At 36.9% G+C, this 22628-nt stretch overlaps 1 protein-coding gene across 4 annotated transcripts in view; it reads right to left on the bottom strand.

Moving 5' to 3' along the window:
- ZDHHC3 (zDHHC palmitoyltransferase 3) overlaps positions 1-22628 on the bottom strand; it is a 64201-nt gene that overhangs the window by 38902 nt on the left and 2671 nt on the right. For 2 of the 4 annotated variants that reach the window (XM_074271644.1, XM_074271645.1), the window contains exon 2: positions 4908-5237. In XM_074271644.1, the coding sequence (XP_074127745.1) occupies positions 4908-5210 (303 nt within the window). In that variant the 5' untranslated portion in view covers positions 5211-5237. Of the gene's footprint in view, positions 1-4907; positions 5238-11227; positions 11381-22628 lie in introns of those variants that run through there. The other 2 variants (XM_074271646.1, XM_074271643.1) reach the window with 2 other exon arrangements.

Raw genomic sequence — 22628 nt, 5'->3', positions numbered from 1 at the left:
TCTTTCATATCCTATAGAGTTCTTATTAGCACAGGGTATAGCAAGCCCTTTTAAAATAACTTCTTAATTAATGCTTCATAGTCACTACTTTATTCCTTAGCTCAACCTAAGCAGAATAGATTTACCTGCAATAAATGGTACTGGCTGAGAGTGTAACAGAGGAATGAGTAGTACAACAAAACCAAAGTGTATTTTTGGTTCGAATGAAAGTGAAAGTGAAAAAACCTAGTTCACATTTTTCTGTAATTTGGAAAAATCACTACATATTTTCTTTCCTTATAAAAGGATCACCCCAAATTCCTCTAAACACACAATGCAATGTGATAGATTAGAGAGAACAGCAGCATGCTGTTAGGAAACATTCTACAGATTGTAAGAGATTACACTTCATGCTAGAAAAATTAATATTACAATTAAGTCACAGCGAAAATAACTTTTTTTATGAACATAAACATTTGCCATCTGAGCTACTAAGGAAGTAGTACATTTACAAAACAGAGCAAGCTTGGTATATAACATGTATTTCTACAGGGTCTATAGAGAGGAAAAATTTTGTTTGCATATAGTCATTAATAGCTTTAGTTTCCTTTCCCTTTTAAAAATTAAAAACATATCTTCCAGAGGTCACAGTAAAAACCATGGCAGATCTTTGTCAAAGGACTGGCATTCTGTTTCCAAACAAGATAATGAATGGAGACAACTACTATTCAAGAATTTAATACTAGGGTGGGAAGAAATAAAATAGCTATTCCCACAGCTTGGTAAATTTAGCTAAATCATCATTCTAAGAGTTTTTGTTGGCTTAGAAGGCTTAGATGTAGAGATAGTAGCTAAGAGGCACTAAAGGCTAGAACAAGCTCTTCTAGCTTTTCAGGAAAAGAAAAAGGCTCTTCAGTGTGGCAATCTTTTTTCCCAGAGGGCCATGGAATCTGACATTTTTCAGTTTTCAAACTAGTGGGCTAAATAAACTGGATCTTACCTATCCTTATACACATTGGGAAGATTTTCTTAAAGACTCTTATGGTGATTTTACTCTTAGCTCAAGGGAAATGTCTGTTTACCATTAAGAATGTTCTTCACAAGATCCAAATGACAAAGGAATTTCCTAAGAATGGTAAGATTCTCCAGAAGTTCCAGCTAGCACATAATACCACATTGAATGTGGGAAGACCTAGAACATCAGTCAGCAAAATTCCAGTCTGTGGGCTGTTGCTGAGTTTTTTTTTGTTGTTATTGGTTTATAGCCCCAAGCCAAAAATGATTTTGACTTCTGTAAACAGTTTTGCTTAAAGGTGGTAATGCCATTCTTAGTTCAAAGCAATACAACATTTGATAAAAGTGTTGGGCTATTTGCTGACTAGCACTAGAATACAACAAGACTTCCTCAATGAGATTCCCAGTTATTCAAGAGACTGGTCTAACAATCCACATAGAAAATACTTAATGGATACATAATGCTTAATATACAGACTTTCTATAAATGGAGTTGTAAATCCAGTCCATTGAATTAATGTATTGGTAAAATACACATCTGGATCGAGCATATGAAGAGTAATTGGTTCCAGAATGGAAAAAGAAAGTGGACTGCCTGGAACTTAAACTGCTCTGCCTTTGCTAGTCTCCCTGCTTCTTAAGACAAGGCAAACAAGAAAGCAAAGCCTCACTGTTTTAAAATTCCAATGTTCTCCAGATGATTAAAATGTGATTTCAAATCCTGGGAAATCACAACATCTGAAGTTTTTCAATGGAAAGATGCAAGTAGGGAGCAACAACTGTGGCTTTTTCTAATGAGATTTATATGCAAAAAGTATTGGAAGAAATATTGATGAGGAGTAAACTGAGGTATAAACCGAAATGGGTCAGTTCCTTTTCTCTCTCTCCTTCCTTCCCCAAAGCAACCAAGGGCGGGGTCAGCAGCAAATGAATTTGCTACTGAATGCTGTATGGAAACAAAGTCTTTATTGATAGTAAAGGGATAAACAGGCATTTGGCCTTCAGGAAGACCACCAATCTGCCTGCAAGGGGACGTCAGTTGACGGGCATTGGCTGGTATATACCAAATGCAAAGATTTCATTTTTTCAACCTTCCTTATACATATAACTAGTCATCAAAACAATGTTTGCACAGAGATATTTGTCAATAATACAAGAATTCTCTGTTGTTGTAAATAAGACAGGAATTTACTTATTATCTCCTTCAATCTCTCCCCAGAAAAGAATTTCAGATCATTAGAATGGGGGCTGAAAACCGAAACTAGCTCAAAGATAGTTGGAGATTAAACAAGGAATATCAAAGGAGGCTACTACCCCCAACAATATCACCATTGAAATATGTTATAATGTCAGTCACAGATGGAATGAAATATGGTTGGAATGCTTCACCAGTTCACCTATGTATCTAGAAAGACCTAGGAGAAGCCTCCTCTGTAGACTATAACAGGACATTGACAAAAACTCCAAAGGAAGAATTTAGACTGCTGGAAAGAATACCTACATAAGAGAGATCTCAAATTTAAGCCTATGTGAGGTAAAACTCCTTATAATCAGAGTAGCCCCAAAGTAGAATGGATTGTCTCGGGAGCTAGTGGGTTCTCCTTGGCTAGAGATCTTCTACCAAAGGCTGGGTATAGTGATAAGGGAGATTTAGTTTTTAGGTACTGGCTGACCTCTGAGATTCTTATTTCTAAAGCATTTATTTCTTTTATCATTTATTTAGCAACAAATTGACAAGTACTTAGACTGTGCTAGGTGGTTGGAGTTTGCTAGTCCTAGGGGGTTCCAAAAGTAGCAGCTGTATTGCATTCTGATCAGGAGAAGGCACAAGGTCAACAGTAGTCACCCTACCTAGCACTAATCAGACATTTTCTGTTCTTTCTCAGAATGGTGTTTTGTATGTAATGGGCTTTAATAAACCGTATTACATGTAATTAGTTCTCATTTTATGTATATACTCCATTCCTCCAACTGGACTATAAACTGCTCTAGAACAAGAATTATTTTTTATGAATCTCTCCCGATGATCTGTCTCCTTCTACCCCATAAAGTAACTAATTATAGCAGGCAGTTAGAGACAGACCTGTGATTGCATTGATAGAGGGAATTCTAAGGTGGGCTAACTTTCTCTCTCAATACAGACTAGCACCTTCTCTGCAGCTTACAGTGTCAGACAATCTCCTAGCAAGCAAACCAAAATCTGAAGGCCAAATCTCTGTACATATATGTATAACAAATGTAAAAACTATCCTCAGCTTGCAATCAGGACAAAGCCAGTTTAAGGTGCTGGTCAGAGGATTTGTGACCCTTAGTCTAGGGCCCTTCAAGTGGTGCTGTGACTAGCCCTGAGTCATGCAGCTGGTAGGTATCAGAGGCAGGCCTTACATCCAGCCTTCCTAGTTCCAAGGCCAGTTCTTTATCTAGGCCATCATGTTGCTGCCCATAACAAGTGCTTACCAAACAGGCATCCTCTAAGGCCCTGTCCATGGCCTCCTTCTCTTTTCTCTTTATATTTTTCCAAGGTGATCCCATCATTCTGATAAATCAAATCCTCCTTAGGCGAGGATTCCCACGTCTCTATGCCCCACGACATCAGTCCCACATCTCTTCCTATGGTATGCCCTTAGCCAGAGGTATTCTCAACATCTCCAACTCAAGTCTTCTTGATCTTACCCATGAGTCCACATGTCCCTACTTATATAACTGCCACGGTTATGAAGCCCTCGTCATTTCTTGTTCAGACTACTGAAAGAGCTTCCTAATGAGCCTCTCTCCCACACTTCATGTAGCTGCCAAGACAATGTTGCTGGGGTCCTGGGTATCCCCATGCCACTCCTTTGTTCAAAGCCATTCCATTAGGACTCACCAGTCGAAACACAAACTCCTCAGCCTAATGTCAAGCTCTTCTGTCATCCAGCTTTAATCTACCTTTTCTGCCTTATTTTACATTATTGCCTTTCACATACTTTATGTATTGAGCTGAAGCCCAATTGGACTTAATAGTTCCCCCCAAACTTAATCTTTCTTCATACTCTATACATTCAAAAGTCATTCTCTATAATCAAAATGCATTCACACCTCATCTTTGATGGCTGAAATTCTCTTCCTTTAAAGACTTATCAATGTACTTTTTAAAAAATGAAGTCTTTCCTGATCCAGACCTCTCTTCTCATAAAAATCCTCAATAAAAATGCTCTCTTTTGCTCCAGCATAATATAGCAATAACAGCCAGCATTTACAGAGCACTTTCAGACTTACAAAGCATTTTAGGATGTGCAATTTCATGTGATCCTCATAACCACCCATATATTGCAGAGCTATCATTCTCATCTTATAGAACAAGAAGCTATACACATAGAGACCAAGTGACTTGTCCCTGAATCACACAGGATCTTTATCCATTACTGCAGTTAGCTACCTATTAAACAAGGAAAAATCCTTTTTATTTATTTATTTCCTTCTGCCTAGGATAGTGCTTTGTATATATAACATGTGTCTTGTAACATTTCTGACTGATAGAAACATTACTGAATCATCAAAATACATAATCACACTATCACACTGACAAGTTTCTCAAGTCATGTTACAAATCTTGTTGTTTTTTTTTAAAAGGTCAATGAAAACTTTGCTGACAAGTTTTACTTTCTGTCCTTGGAATTACCAAGATTTAAATTCAAAATAACTAAGTGGGATCATATAATCACAGAGTTGGAGCTAGAACAGACCTTGGAGACACTTGTATTTTTAATAAGGAAATAAGGCCTAAGAGTCACTTACATCATGGGAACCAAACTATGTTTATTACTACACTGCAGAGGTTCAATACTATACACTAAGAAAGGGTCTGTAGTAGGCTTTAAAGGTAGGAGACATAAAGGCTTTCTTCTTAAAAACAAGACCAAGTTAGTACTTACTGGATCTGTAAGCATAGCCCGGAAGTGAGAAGCCAGAGCCAGGAAAGCAAGACTGTTGAATATTACTCCATTGATTGTACTATAAATATAGTTTCTTGATGGAATCAGCATGACAAAAAGGACCACAAAATCTGCGTACACAACCAGGAGCCAGGTGATGACAGCACATGCAATACCACAGCCATCTCGGATAAACCACATGGTTCCCAGAGAACCCGGGCGAGGAGGAGGGATACACTTCTCTGGGTGGAGGTATTCAGGTTTCCTCTCAATATCTCTGAAGCGGTGGACCGGAGAAAACATTATAAGCTTTTATGTCCATACTTGCATCTGAAAGAGAATAAAGAGAACATAAACCTAAGCTCCAGTCTTGGTTCACCAACTGCCTGGTGGACATTTCAAATTGCATGTCCTAGAAGATTCTCAAATTCAACTCTTCCAAAATAGAACTCTACCCTATAAAGTAACTAATCTTTCCTTCCAAACCCAACTTTCTGACCATTCCTATTTCTGTCCAGGGCTCTTCCATCTTTCCAGTCAAGGTGTAACTTTGACATCATTTCAAACTTCTCACTATCCTTCACTGCCACCATATATAAGCAATCGCCATGTACATCACAATATATGTCCCGCATACATCCTTTTCTTTCCAATTACATGGTCTTCTCATTGTGCTCTCTCAACTCTTTCCCCCTTCTTTGATCTAACCTCCACACAGCTGGTAAAGGGATTTTCCTAAAGCAAATGTCTGATGATCACATCACTCTCCTATCAAAAAGCTTCAGTAGCTCTCTATTGCCTCTAGGATCAAGCACAAACTCCTGAGCTTAGCACTGTTAGCATTTAAAGCCCTTCATAAACTGCCTACAACCTAACTAACTGCATTAGGCTTCAAACCTCCTCAGATCAGCCGACCTGGCATTCTTGTAGTCCCAGGACATGTCATTTCACACTTCTGTTTCTGCACAGGCTGGTCTGTCCCCTGGGTTCATTATTTGTTTCCTCTTCATTTCTGCTTCTTAGAACCTTGAGTTTCCTTTAAAGCTCCATCCAAGAGCCATCTCCTTCATGTGGATGTTCCTCATTTCTCATCACTACTGATGCCTCTGCCTGAAAGTACTGCACATCCACTTGGTACTTGCTATTTCCAAACCAGACTTAAACTCCTTTTGGCAAGAATTATTTTATTTATGCTTTTTAAATCCCTTTATCGTAGAGTGACTGTCACACACCGTAGGCACCTAATAATCACTTATTCATAAGTTATATCATCTTATAAAGGAAACAAGGAGAGATCACCTTTTCTTACCATGCAGAAAGAAAAACTCAGTCCAAATGCATTTCCTATGAATGTGGTTATAACTTTTTTTCCTACTCTTTGGAAGGCATTAGAACTTGTCACTTTCATTATTTGATTTTTATTATTATATTTACTACTATACAAAAAAATGACTACCACTTACCACTGGATTACAAAGGAAAGTTCTAATCCCTATGGAGACTAGTTTTATTGCACACACATCTTTGATAAGACACAGGTAAATGAGTAATAAACACATTGAAAAAGGTTACCTATTTTGCTGTGTATTGTTTCTTCCTTCTTGATATTAAGAGGCTCAGATGGCTTCCTAAATGATCCTGTATTTGTTATTCATAGAATATACTCTGTATATAAAATATGTATGTATGCTTGTTGACTATTTGATTAACTAGTAGCACAGTCAATTTCAGAAATGACCTAAATTGTAAACACCACAGAGGAAAAGGAACTACTTAGGACTAAGGCAACGTTCTTGAATGAGCCTTATAATTCAAGCCTATAAATGGGCCCAAATGGCAGCACTTCCCACGATGAGAGTCCTTCTATGAGTCTAATAATAAAGCTTATGTTTGTGGAGCTCTTTATGGTTGCATTACCTTATTTGAGTCAAACAAAGTGCCCTGAGCATAAAAGCATTTAATGTCTGTTGAACTTAATTGGGCAATCCTGTGAGGTGGTTAGTGCAAGCATCCTTGTTCCTACTTGATGGTGTGGAAACAGGCTCAGAGATAAGATGACTAGCCAAGATCTCCCAGCTGAGTAGTGGCAGAACTGCAAATTCAACTCAGGTCTTTGACTGCTAGGTCAAGTACTCTTTTCCCCACACATAGCACCTCTCATTTTCTCAGATGTATTCGGTCTTAGACCAATATTACTCAAACAGTTTGCTAGAAGAAGAAATACACAGAATTCTCCTTAATTAAAAAAAATTTTTTTTTAAGTTAGTACTTGTTGCATAACCAGTCAGAATTCCTGTGTAGGCACCACAAGTTTAATGTTAGTTTTGTGCATTTGTGGAAGAAATTTTTACTGCAGCATAGGCCAGGATCATTACTCTCATCTAACAACTGCAATCAGAACATGCTGGGCTACAGATGAAGCACCCAAAACCAGCAAGGCCAATTTTTCTGATAGATCTTTGTCTAAGGAAGTTTTATGGGTGTAAATTTAAAAACCGTCAAGTTCAAACACTAGATGACTCAAATAAAGTTTCCAATATTTCCTTGTTTGACTCGGTTCCCTCCTCTGTAAAATAAACTGGAGAAGGAAATGGCAAACCACTCCAGGATCTTTGCCAAGTATCTTTACCATTTTCAAATGGTTTCATGGAGAGTCAGATACAACTGAAATGAGTGAACAAAATGTTAACCATTTGAGAACCCAGTGGAGAGTTAATTTCACTATAACCTAAATTGTGAACCCTAAAGATGAAAAGTGGCCATTTAGAACGAGGCAAAGTTCTTGAATGAGCCTTTTAATTCAAGCCTAAAAACAGGTCCAAATGGCAGTACTTCCAAGTAGGAGACTATGAAAAAGAGGGGGGGGGGGAAGATACTGAAAAATCCAACCCAGGCATAAAAGAAATGAACAAAGCCTTGTGAGTCTTACTTACAGAACTTATAAATCTTTCCAAGACTATAAATTGACTTATATATTATTATAAACTTTCTTCAAGAAAACACTTAAGGAGGAAAGCGACATGGCAAGCAATAAGAAAAAAATCACCAAGAGTGAAACTGAATCTATTTTGCTAGATGACTGTTCAGCAATCATAAACTCTCACCAGTTATGTCAATTTCTCAGATAACCTCTATATCAAGCCTTCTATCCTTGCTCCATTTTGCTGCTTCTAATCTGCTAGGAAATATGGTGACCAGACCAATGACTTCCTAGAGCACTAGATCAAAATCAGTATCAAATTAGAAGAGCCAAGATGGAAAGATAAACTAGGTAACTAAAGTAACCAAAAACTGACCTGTTTGAACAAGTTGCTGCCATGTAAAAATGAGAAATGGATCAAAGAAGAGATTTCAACAAACTACCACTATTTCCTGAACATCCCAACTCAGTGTTATAATAAGTTATAAAATTGTAATGCATTGATGGAATCACTGATGTACACAGGGCATTTAAATTTTCATTTATTGTGTATGTATTGATATGTTCATTCTCTCTAACTAAAGAAAGTAAGCTTTAATTTGTCCCTATATTAAGTAACCAACTCATATCTGCTTTTATTCAAGCTTATCTTTGCCATAAGCTCTCACTATTAAATCAGCCTGTCTCTCAGGAAACCCTTATATTAAGCCTTTCATCCTTGCCCCAATTTGCTGCTTCTCATCTACTATGCCCTAAAAAACCCAAATAAGTAAAATGAATTAAAATTTTAAAGGGAATCAACTTAAGTCAATAAGTATTCTCAAAATGAGAATCTGAGATCCTTTCATAAGGTAAAATATATGAACTTTGTGGCAGCAGTTCCTATTGCTCAGAAGACTTTTTTTTTCCCCATGGCAAAATATAATTTTACCAAATTTGATTAAACCCAAATGTTTCCTCCTATGATTAGGCTGAAAAAATTGTCAAAGAATTTTCAGAATCATACAAATGAATTAGAATCTGCATGAATGCTGCTGGATTGAGGATTTGTTCTTTCATATACAAATATTCAATGAGAGGCAAAAACCTACTCTACCAATAGTTTAAAGGTTGATATTATATGCTGAAGTACAAAGCAGTATAATAATGTTTTAGTTTAAAAAAGAATTCAAACTAAAACTAGACAAATGAGATAATTTAAAAATACTTAAAGATTACTCAGTTGAATATATGAGCAAATGAGTTTGGTAACAAAAAGCTTATTCCTAACAAAAACACACAATAATCTTTCCCCCCCTTTAAAAAAAATTATAATAGCTTTTCAGAATACATGCAAACAGAGTTTTCAACATCCATCCCTGCAAAACCTTGTGTTCAAAACTTTTCGCCCTCCTTCCCTACCTCCCCCCTTCTCCTAGACAGCAAATAATCCAATACAGGTTAAACATGTGCAATTCTTCTACACATATTTTCACATTTATCATGCTGCACAAGAAAACCAGATCAAAGGGGAAAAAAACAAGCAAGCAATTAACAACAACAAATGTGAAAATAATTATGCTTTTATAAACATTCAGTCTCCATAGCTCTCTTTCTGGATGTGGACAGCTCTTTCCATCAGAATGGGACCGAATCACCTTGCTGTTGAAAAGAGTCACATCCATCAGAGCTGATTACTCCACAATCTTGTTGCTGTGTACAATGTTCTCTTGATTCAACTCACTTCACTCAGTATCAGTTCATCTAAGTCTCTTCTAGGCCTCTCTGAAATCATCCTCCTGATCATTTCTTATAGAACAATAATATTCCATAACATTCATATAATATAACTCATTCAGCTATTCTCCAACTGAGGGGCATCCACTCAATTTCCAGTTTTTTGCCACTATGAAAAGGGCAGCCACAAACATTTTTGCACATGTGGGTCCCTTTCCCTTTTTCATGATCTCTTTGGGATACAGACCCAGTAGAGACACTTTTGGATCAAAGGGTATATAGGGTTTGATGGCCCTTTGGGACATAGTTCCAAATTGCTTTCCAGAATGGCTGGATCAGTTCACAACTCTACCAACAATGCATTAGTGTCCCAGTTTTTCCACATCCCCTCCAACATTTATCATTATCTTTTCCTGTCATTTTAGCCAATCTGAGAGGTGTGTAGTGGTACCTCAGAACTTTCTTAATTTACATTTCTCTAATCAACAGTGATTTAGAGCATATTTCATATGATTAGAAATGGCTGAAATTTCTTCATCTGAAAATTGTTCATATTCTTTGACCATTTACCAACTGGAGACACAATAATCTATTAATTGTTACATTTTAGGAATAATTTCTCTCCTCTACAATTTGAAAAATTCAGCATTATATTGCTATAGACACCTAATGGGAATTCAATAAATAGTCAACAACTAGAAAAAAGACAGCTAGAAAGCAGCAAAGTCCAATGAAGCAATAGAGCACCAGCCTTGAAATCAGGAGGACCCAAGTTCAAATCTGGACTCAGACACTCAACACTTCCTAGCTGTGTGACCCTGGGCAAGCCACTTAATCCCAGCCTCAGGAGAAAAAAAAAAATCCAATGAAGCAGGTTCACTCTGTGTCACTAAACAGCAGAAGAGTAAAGAGACTGCTGCCCACATGCTCATGGTCTAAGCAGGGAGAACACTCTTTCTTCTTTAGTTTTCATCTCCTTCATCAAGTCTACTCTCATCACCCTGAGATTCCTGCTTCTTTTTGTCATCTCCTCTGAGCTTTTCACTGTTATTTCTGACTATCAGATTCCCAAGAGGGCTGAGATGAAAGCAAATATTATAATGAAATATTACATAGTTACTTAATTATCAAGTAAGATTTTATATGCCCATTTTTAAAACTTGCTACTCCTCCCAAGAATAACCTCCCTTATCAGGTACCTTTTGTACCCACTCAACAAAAATAGTGAGGCACAGAAAAGTGAATGATCTGCTTGCCCCTAGATCATGCAGTTGTCCTGGACAGAAAAATCCAAGCTCTTAAGCATAAGCTACCCAAGACTGCTGCTTACAAAAAAGAAAATATTTTACTAGGATTCTCTGATCTCTGTGGAAGTATTGTAAATGTAACTTGGTTTTTGTTTCTTGAATTTTAGAAGAGAAAATGAAAAAGTGAAGCTAAAAAGCTCATTTTATTTATTTTTTAACCTGCTGTGCACTGGGCCAAAAATAACCTCTCTAAATCTACATATAATTTATGGGCTGACCAAAACACAGTTTCATTTAAATATATACACATGGATCATATTTATCAATACAGAGTTGTCTCATCAATATTATTTCAGAATCCAAAACTGAAATAATTATCTTCCCATCACCACTACCCCGCCCTTCCAACTTTCTTCCCTTCTAGAATTTGCTATTACCTTCCTCTCAGTGCTAGGTGTCATATTCCACTCCTCTTTCGGAAGCCCCATGAACAGTCTCTTCTGAAGGCCTACTGATTTCCACCTTCATGACATATCACATAGCATCCCCCTTCTCTGACACTGCCATCACCATGGCGCCAACCTAGAATAACTGGTCTTCCTACCAAAAGTCTCTAGTCGTTCCAGCCCATCCTCCACTACCCACAAGTCTGATCATGTCACCTCCTTAATCCATAAACTCTAGTAACTCCTTATCTCCTCCAAGAGCAAATACAGGATCCTCTGTTTAGCATGCCCTGCCTTTTTCCAGTACTCTTAAGACTTTTAACCCAATACCTACCTTTCAGTCCAGTAACATTGGTTTCCTTGTTATTCCTTGAACTATCAAAGTACTCCCAGCACTTTACACCAGACATTTCCATGGGCTGTTCCCCACTAAGAGAATGCTCTCCCTCCTCCCATCTTCTAGCTTCCTTGGCCTTCTTCAAATCCCAGCTAAGATCCCACCTGTTCCAGGAAGCCTTTCCTGAGCCCTCTTAATTCTAGAATATCATCAATTATCACATAATCATTAAAATCAATAGGATTTTAATTTTATTTAGTATTGAGACAAGTAGTTAGGAAACCATCAAGTGATTCAAAAGGAACACAGATCTAGTACCAAAAGTGCTAACATGTTTTGCTGCCAAAAAGACAAAAGGGACATTATCACTTTTATCACAGCAAGGAAAAATTAGAAAAAGGCATTTTCAAATATTATAAAAAATTATTCTCAGTCAAGATACTTCCTTCGATGATGAATTTCATGTTAATTGGGACTGTTTCTACACATTCTTGTTTTGAAACAATAGCAACAGAAATAAAGCCAGAAATAAAATTTTTAAAAGTCTAGCAATCCCAGAAAATTTTGACCACTAAGATGATCACTTAATCTTTAGAGGTGAAAAGAAGGGTTTAAAGCTTAAGAATATCCTCCTTCTCTTGGGTAACATTGACTGGTTGTACAATCCACTACAACACAAATGGCTTTCCACCTTTTTCAAAGTTACATTATTCCCACTTCCATGAACCACTTTGTGAAAACAGTAGCCTATTCTCTGTTTGAATAGGCCTTTTGTAAGAATGGCCTATTCACTTGACCATTTCTAGTTCTTCAGCACTCAGACACAAATTCTTTGCAGAACAGATACAATCAAAGAATCATAAAATTCTAGACACCACCCGTACTAAATAAGGAATTAAGTGAATGGTATGTTTTCAAAAGAAGAAATGGAAACAATCAACAAAGATCAAAAGACCACTGATTTAGAGCTAGATAAGACCCTGAAGGTCATCTGGTCCAATCCCCTCATTTTACCAATGTAGGAACTGAGGCCCAGAAAAATTTAGTGGCTTGCTACCAAGGTCACATAAGAAGCAATTGACAAAGATACGGTCTGAACCCAGATTCTCAGAGTTGAATTTTTTTTGGCTATGAAGCTATTTGAAAGGACACTCCAAGTCTATTAACCATAAGAGAAACACAAATTAAAACAATTGTGAGGTTTCACTTTGTACTTATCAAATAGACAAAGATGACAAAAAGCCAAAAATGATCACTGTTGCAGGGGCAATTGGAAGACAGGAACGCTAATTAATGCCTTACTCATAGAATCTTGAACTGGAAAAAAAATTTGGAATTACACTAGAAATATCACTAAATTGTACATACTCTGGGACTCAGGGTTAACACAACTAGTTATATATACAAAGAAAGAAAAAGACAAAAAGAAAGTTTTAACATATGCTAAAATATTTAAAGCAGCACCTTTTTGATTTAGCAAAGAAATGGGGCCCATCAATTGGTTGGTTTTTGTTCTTTGTTCTTGAAGAGGACCAGAATGACATCACTATGTTAGAATTGAGTTACAGTATGTCCAACTGTGGCTGATCAAACCAATACAAGCTTGGAACGCTCTGCCACAGTTCAGACACAAATAGTCCCTGTCCCTTAAGAACATTTAGGATGGATTCTCCAACTATGAGCCTCTCATATTTCATTTGGGCTAATTCATTTCTGCTTTGCTCATAGAGCACAATATCTTCTCTGACAAGGGCACGCCATGCTGGATGGTCCAGCGCAATGTCATACAATCCCATGTCATTACAAGAGAGACCTTGGGAGTGTCCTTGTATCACTTTTTCTGATCACCTTGTGATTGTTTTATGGAGAATTTACACATAGCAAGCAACCTTTTTCACAAGTGTACACTTGGCATTTGAACAATGTGGCCAGCCCAATAAAGTTGTGCCCTTTGCAGAAAGTTGGAATGCTGGGCAGTTTAGTCAGAGAAAGGACCTCTGTGTCTGGTACCTTATCTTGCCAGGTGATCTTCAGAATCTTCCTGAGACAATAAATGGAAGTGATTCAGTTCCCTGGCATGGCACCGGTATACTGTCCAGGTTTCTCAGACATTCAACAATGAGGTCAGCACAATGGTAGACCTTCAGTTTGAGAGTCTAAAAATGTCTCCTCTCTCACACCATCAATTGAGGAATGGATACATGGATGATCATAATAATGTAAAAAAAAAAAACAAAACCAAAAAAACAAAAAACAATGTATTGAACTGATGCTGAGTGAAATGAACAGAACCAGAAGATCACTATACACTTCAACAACAATACTGTATGAGGATGTATTCTGATAGAAGTGAATATCTTCAACATAAGGAAGATCCAACTCACTTCCAGTTGATCAATGATGGACAGAAACAACTACACCCAGAGAAGGAACACTGGGAAGTGAATGTAAATTGTTAGCACTACTGTCTATCTACCCAGGTTACTTATACCTTCGGAATCTAATACTTAACGTGCAAGAAGAAAATTAGATTTACACACATACATTGTATCTAGGTTATACTGTAAAATGTTGGGATTGCCTGTCATCTAGGGGAGTGAATAGAGGGAAGAAGGGGAAAATTTAGAAAAGTGAATACAAGAGATAATGTAAAAAAAAAAAAAAAATTACCCATGCATATGTACTGTCAAAAAAATTATAATTATAAAATTAATTTTAAAAAACCAATGTATTGTGATCACTGTTGTAAATACTAGTTCTGCGACTGCAACTACATCAATTCATACAAGTGTTCTAAATTTCCCAGACTTCATATATGTTTCTTACAGTACTACAATAATTCATTAACAGTCAAATGTTGCTAACTGTTCAACCAGTTCTGATGTCATCCACTGTGCTTCCAGTTCTTTATAATAAGTCAAGAAAATCTAGATTTGAGCCCAGGTACAGCCACTTGCTATTTACATAACTTGGGAAAAAAAATCACTTGACCACAGAGCCTTGCTACCATGCCAATCAGGGATCAAATCCCTTGGAGGTTAGGAGATCTACTACATTTCAAGTCTTGCTTGTAAATGTGATGGTTAGAACCTAGAGCAATGTGCTTAACTACTGACTTCCCTAACATCTATTGTACAGGTCGACTGACTATAAAATCAGTAGAGAAATTTAGTTAAGCAGCTCATTTAAAAAATGCTACAGCCATATAATACACAAACATTTACTGAATTAAAACTCTTCCTTTGTTCAGGAAGTTTTGCATGAAACTTTTCAAGCTGATGTTTGGGATCACAGAAAACCAGACGATTTCTCTTCTGGACGGGTCCTCTGGTCTCCAGCTCTCTTATTTGAATTGGGAGGGAAAGGGAAGGGAGAGGAGAGTAGTGGAAACATGCCCAAAGTTACATAAGAATTAAGAGCACAGCTAGGATTCAAACTCCAAGAGTGCTATTTTCTCAGTATAGAATGGATTATGGAGTAAAGTTTCCTACAAGCCAGGAATGGAAAACAGAGTTTTCTTCATCTCCCTTAAAGCAAACTACACCACGTCCCAAACATAAGGCATAATTACATTCAAATATAAAACAGAAAAGCAAATTCCAATAATAAATATAAATGATAGAGGGATAATGTACCATGTTGGATTTTTCATGCTTCTATTCTCCTCAAATTATTGCCTAGGTCAGAAGAGTCAAACCTGGGCTGGAAAAATACTACAACAAAGATAATGTTAATTTGTGCTTTTCATACAGCTATTAGCATCTAGCTGTAGGATGCCTTACACATAACCATGTGGTACCTCTAAAGTCTTCCGTAAGTAGGTTTTGTCTCCCCCCCAGCAGATTTTAAGCACTTTGAAGGCAGGCACTATGTGCTAGTCTTCTTTGCCTCTGGGTGCTTTAAATGCTAGATAAATACCACAGAATTTAAATATCATTTAACAATCATTTTAATTCCTCTGTAGCTCAGTCTCATTAAGACATGCTTCTTAAGATGAGAAAGTAGGGCTCAAAAGTTCTCTAAATCTATGTTCCTTTGATCTCCAGGCCTACTATGGATAAGGTGTTGCCCTGGACTTGGGAGATACAGTCAAAGACATGATTAGTATGGAGGATTGAACTTGCTCAAATTAGGATGAATCTCACAACAGATATCAAGAAGTTCCCCCCTCTCTAAATGCCTCCCCTGAAATGATACTACTCTACAAGATCTTTACCTGAACAAGTCACATATCTACTTGACAATACTTTCAAAATATAGTTTTATGTGACTCAACAAAAGCATTGTTTTCTAATTTGCGAGAAGTCACAGAACATCAATTTACGCAACTTGCTTTGCTAAATAATCAGTTTCTTTCTAGGAAAATAGTGTTGATTTTTCAAGTCATTTTTATGAACTTGTATTAGTTATTGTCTAGCAATTCCTTCTCTAGATGGCCACAAACAAAACTGATGTGTTCTATACTGCCTTCCATCAGAAGTTCAGACTTAATGTTACTGGTCAACTTAAATCTTGAATCTAATGATTTTTATTTGTCTAATTAAAAACCAAACAAAATCACCACAGAAATCTATCCATCTAATATCCAAAATAACCTTGTCATTTGTGCACTATGAAGATGAAGTGATTGTGTCAAGTTCACATGGAAATAGGATTTAGACTCAGATTCTGACTACAAATTCAGTGTTGTTTTTTTTTCTTTTCCATTACCCTCACACTGCCTCTCATAATACCAAAAACTCCTCCACAACTGTTACAAGGACATCCAAATTCACATATTTGGTACAGTTCCTTCCAAATGTATCACTATGGCCTTGGATCTACATCTTTGGCTTGTCAACAGATGCTGTGTTATTCAAGAGGTAAACCTAATTTATTTCTGACTACCTTTGGTTTTTTAATCTTTTATCTTTCTTACACTTTCCTAATTTCCATTTAATATTCTTTGTAAATAAATCTTAAAATAAATTCATCATCTATAATTGCTCCTCTAGTCAATTTTTCTGAGTCTTTCAGTTTTTTAAAGGCTTAAAATATGCTATTTGATTTTTATTGATGTTGTTGAGACAAAGAAAACTATCAACATGAAATGAAACAAATGCATTAAGTGCTCACTGTATGCCAGGCACTGTGCCAAAAAGGAGGGGGATTAAGTAAAAAGCAAGCAAAGAATCTCTACAGTCTTTGTCCTTAAAGAGCTTACAGTCTATATGAAAAGATAATACAACACATATATCAAATGGAAGGTGGGGAGGAGAAAGAGGGAGAGGGAGAGGGAGAGGGAGAGGGAGAGGGAGAGGGAAAAGGAGAGGGAGAGGGAGAGGGAGAGGGAAAGGGGGAGGGAAAGGGGGAGGGGAAGGGGGAGGGGGAGGGAGAGAGAGAGAGAGAGAGAGAGAGAGAGAGAGAGAGAGAGAGAGAGAGAGAGAAAGAGAGAGAGAGAGAGAGAGAGAGAGAGAGAGAGAGAGAGAGAGAGAGAGAGAGAGAGAGAAAGAGAGAGAGAGAGAGAGAGAGAGAGAGAGAGAGAGAGAGAGAGAGAGAGAGAGAGAGAGAGAGAGAGAGAGAGAGGGAGAGAAAGAGACAGGGGAGAGAGGGGAAAGAAGAGGAGGAGAAGGGGAGAGGGGGAGAGAGAGAAAGAAACTTGTGCTAAGAAATCTATCTCTCCAGATAATTTAGAACTGCCAATGCTTGGCTTAGAAAAGCATATTTTTTAAGGTCATTAGCTTCACAAATTTGGAGCATCAACACAGCCACAGTCTGTTTCCTTAATATCATTCTCTAATTGTACCACCAGGTCTATCCTACTATGGTTAGGAAATTAATACTACCCAATTTACATTATATCTCTACTGACCTTGAATAGGAGACAGACATTGCCTCATACAGCATGAAAAATACATAGGCTCCACAAGACAAAGAAGATTCTGGTTTTGAACAAATTAGAGAATAAATTTTCTAATAATTTTCATTCATTGGGATGAATAGATGTGATCTGCACTTATACATCACTTTTTATTTGGAGAGCTATGAGAATAATACTAGTGCTTATCTCCTTGAATACTACATTGGTATTTCAAATAAGGAAGGCTAATTTTAAAAATGTAAAGGAAGTTAGAAACAGTGGGCACTAAAAGACATCTTTCACCATTCTATTGATGTACACAACCATTCTTGTTTTACTCTCTGACTTGTTTTTCAGAACTTTAAAAAAAAAAAGGCAAATCTGAAAATGAGGACTATTTAATACTTCACACATTTACAATTAATTGTACAAAATTTTATATGAAACATCTTCAGAAACAGTTTTGATTACAGCTAGCTTAAAATGTTCTTCAGGAAGATGGTTTATAGCATGTGAACAATTTTATGCAAAAGAGTTATACAAAATATTTACCTTGAAACAGAATTTTGTAAAGAAAACAGTTTCAATTGTATTTTTTTTTGGGGGGGGGGAGGTATCTCTTGTGAGAAAAGGATAAAATCAGACACAGAGCTAGGGATGTTATCTGGCCCCAGGCCATTAAAATGTGGAATAAAATGTTCACAAGCTGTGCTTTTAAAGAGTTCTCAACAACCATAACACCAGGGCTGCATTGCCCTGAAGCAATTCTGTAATAGTCTTTTATTGCTTTAATTAACTAACTCTTGGGCAGGACAAAGATTTGCCAGATCTCTGCCTGAGAATATGACAGTCTCTGTAGTCACCTTTCCCACCTGCTGTCTGCCTGTGAGGCACAATTATCCCCTTATTATATATTATCCTATCCACTAATTATCTGTACTGCAGTATTTAGCATTTTGTTAATATTCTCTTGTTCACTAATTGTTTCAAGCATCCTAATTGGATAGTAGGTAGCCTTGTAGGCAGTACCCTGTCTCAACTATACAAAGCTTTCATCTCAGCCTAGCTGAGGGTTAGAGCCACGGCAGCGAGTTGGTAGTAGTTGGTAATCAATAACTCACATGACAAAGGGAGTTGTGGGCATGATCCTTTTAGTCCTGGATCACACAGCCAGTAAACCAAGAGGAAAGCAGGGACAATCCAGATTTTCTGACAGGAAACCCTCCTCTTGCTGCTCTGACACCTCTGTGCTGATGAACACACCCATTCAGCAGGACACAAAGAAGCCTTCCCCATCACTTGGGGAGGATTTGTCACAGCTATTCATTTAGTCCTCATCAACTCCTTATGACTCCGTGGACCTCTGTCCATGGGGTTTTCTTGGCAAAGATACTAGAATGGTTTGCCGTTTCGTTCTCTGGTGGCAATCAGGGCTAAATGACTTGTCCAACCAAAGTCACACAGCTAAGAAACTTGAGGCTAAATTTGAACTCAGGTCTTCCTGACTCCAAGCCAGTACTCTCTACTTTGCCTCTTATGCATAACCAAAGGGGGAAAAAAGCAAGAAATGAGAGTTGTAGCCAGAAGATGTATTCACTTATCTTAATAAGCAGTTACCCAATATGTGCTGCATAAGACAATTTATAAAGTGTAATGGAAGCCCACAACTTAAGTTCCTCAGACCTCTTAATTCAAGAAGGTTTGTTAAGAACTTGGGAGGCAAAAGAAAGGAAAAAAGGGAAAGTTCTGCCGAAAAATGAGAAATAAAGCAACTTAAGTTTTTCAAGTTAGTAACAGGAGTTTATTAGTCATTCCACAAATGCCATCTAAGTTTTGGGGATGGACAATGCATCTGGCTAGTGCTAGAACATAACAAGACTAAGTTCCTAGGAGGAGATAAATGTAATAAGGATAAACCAATATCACAAATTGATAAATTCAATTATCCTATCCATATCTCAGGACTTGAAGGGATGCAACTCCCCTCCCCCAAAATGTGGAAAATTCAATTTTTTTTGCCCTCCCTTCATACCAGAGAAGTCTAAATTATTATGTTATTAGAAGACAAAATATTATACTATTCAATACTATACACATTTTATCCATTTGCATTTCTAAATTTTTTCTGTATCATCTGCTGGTGTGTTTGCATGTTGTCTGTGCTTCAGCAAAACTCCTTCAAAATTCCCATTTAATCTCCTATACTGACTCATGATATATCAAAACCAAGATGGAGAAAGTCATGATGTAGAAGGGATAACTGTAACTTCTTGTTAGAATTTAAGTTCTATGAGGGCAGAGACTGTTTCATGATACCAGTTATCTAACACATAGTTGATGCTCAATAAATGCTCATCGATTCATTATTTAAAAGTGCAGCTGACTAAACAGTATGTCCAAAAAAATCATCCCACACTGGTACAAAAATGGATGTTTAATATTAGATCATTTTCCAATTATGGCTTTTATCGTGTAAGCAGTATAGGTTATTTCAACTTCACCAAAGGGTTATGAATTTATTTCCTATTAATAATGCTTTAATTCTTCTATCAATCACAGTTGACAGTCTAAAAATGTATTGACTGTGCTCAATTGCAATAATTAATAAAGAACTCACAAGAATATAGTTTTGGCAGTGAGCTGAAAATGAACATACTGGTTTAAAGATCTCAAAAAAAGCTAACATATGATACTGATGTTTCTAGCTCTCATATTTTCAGAAAAGTTCACACCATGGGAAAATCCATTCAGAGTACTACTCAGAAGTGTAAAAAGTACTCCTTTGCTGAAATTGAGAATCATTCACAGGGCTTTCACAGAAAGGGTTACACATGCAATAGGGTTACATACATGTTAAAAAGCATCAGACAACCATCTCCCAACAGATAAGTGGTCAAAGAATATGAATGAAAAGACAGTTCTCAAAAGAATTACAAAGAATTCAAACTATCTGAAAGAATCTAAAATCACTAATAAGAGAAATGTAAATCAAAACAACCCCTGAGATTTCAGGTTTGACAAATTGGCAAAGATGACAAAATGCGGCCAGTTAATGTGAGAGGGATTGTAAAATGATAGGCATATTATCAATATATTATTGGTGAAGCTGTGAAATGGCACAACCATTTTACAAAATAATTTGGAATTATGCAAATAAAGGATATACTCTGAACTAGAAGACTCTGTTACTTGCACTATACCCCAAGGAAGCCATCAACAAGAAAAAAGCCCCCATATATACACCAAACTATAATAGCACTTTTTGTGAAAGCAATAAAATGGAAATAAAGGAAATGCCCATCAATTAGCGAATAGCCAAACAAACTGTGGTACATTCATGTAGTGGATGTCTATGCAGTCAGAACATATTACCATGTGTGGGATATATATAGTAAAGCATGAACTGACACAAAGTCAGCAAAAATCAAGGAAACAACGTACAAATTGACTACAAAAATGTAAATAGAAAGAATAAGAGTATGCCAAAAAAATCAAAAGTGAACATAATAAAATCATAAAGCCCAAGCATGATTTGAATGGAGATGAAAAGACAGCCCTTTGTGAAAGTGGGAGATTCACTGACCGTGTTAAAAACTTTGACAAGGCACCAAACAGCTCTGGGAATTTTTTTTCTCTTAAAAAAAAAAAATGCCATTTGTTATACAAAGATAGCTTTCTGGGAAGGAAAGGAATATCAGGCATAAATGAGATGATGTTAAAAACAAAACAAAAAAAATCCCAGAAGACATCAACAAAAACTTATAAAACAAACAAAAGCATTAGGAAGAAGCAGTATAAAGAATGTCACATGGTGGGCCTACGTGACAAGCCCCTGATCTAAAATACCCTTGCAGCACACACTAACTGGCCTTAGGTGAACTATTTACCAGGCCAGAGCTTCAGGCTCTTTATCTGTAAGAACAATACAATTGGATGAGATGACTTCCAAGGTCCCTTCTAAATCTATACTCTGAGAATACTATGAGAAATCAAGAAAGGCCCCCATAATATAAGGTGAGACCACAGACAAAAACTGTACACAAAGGCATACAAGGAAAGCAACAATCTGCAAAATGGGAAGAAAAAAAACAAGGATAAGGTCATGGATCAATTGAAGTAAACCTAACAAATTGTTGTAATGTCAACATCTGAGATCATTTGATTAAGCTGCAAGCAAATACTTTATTACATTCTTGCAGTGGCCTATATATTTGAAAGGCATAATTATAACATCCTAAAAGATTTCCTTTAAAGCAGTGGCATCAAATAGAAACAGGAGCCTATAAACTACCCATAAGGATCTCTGGAGGTCCCATATTGTTTTACTGCATTTTTATTTCTTGTGTTTAATATTTCCCAATTACATTTTAATTGGGTTTATGCTATACTTGGCAAGTGTTGTAGGCTACCTGAGGTTACGTATTTGACACCTTTGCTCTAATACAGGAGTCCTTCACCTCTTTTTGTATATTACATGTCCATTCTGTCAGTTTGGTAATGTGTATAGTTCCTTAGTCTGAATGTTTTTAAATATGTAAAATACATAACATTAGAGAAATCATGCTATGATGCAGTTATCAATATTTATATATATATATATGTATATATATTTTTTAAATGTTTGCATCCAGGTTAAAAATATATCTGCTTAAAAACTAGTCTTTTCTCCCTATGGACCATTTCTTGGGTTAGGCTTTTCTTCCCTTTTCCCATCCAGCAGACATGCTAGTTATTACAATCCTACTGTCAGATCTCTACTTTCTACCAAATATCTATCTTCTTTTCCTAAAATCCAGCCTCATGTCATCCAAACCATTCAAGTATTCTTTAGTCTTTCAACGCAACATGGCCTTCCAACACCTGCAGCATGGTGTCCTTAGGTCACCGTCCCTTTGTTTACTACTTTTATTGATGCTGTATTCAGCTCATTTGCACACTGTCCTTTGCATAGTGTCTCCTGTCAGACTCCAACATCCTCAAGGATAGGAACTACCTTTTGCCTTTCTTTGTATCCCCACAGTTTAGTACAGTGCCTGGCACATGGTGACAAATGCTTCTCCACTGACTGGCTGATCTACTTCCATGCACTCATTTTATATAAGAGGAAACTAAACTACAGTGAAGTTAAGTAACTTGCAGCAAAGGTCACTTCATTCCTAGTAGCGCTGCCTGGATTGGATTTCAGGTCATTTGACTCTTGGGAGCACCTGTATGGC

This window comes from Sminthopsis crassicaudata, chromosome 5 (genome assembly GCF_048593235.1).
Source record: "Sminthopsis crassicaudata isolate SCR6 chromosome 5, ASM4859323v1, whole genome shotgun sequence".
Taxonomy (NCBI): Eukaryota; Metazoa; Chordata; class Mammalia; order Dasyuromorphia; family Dasyuridae; genus Sminthopsis; species Sminthopsis crassicaudata.
Note: the sequence above shows the minus strand (reverse complement) of the source record. Positions and strands in the feature narration are given on the sequence as shown.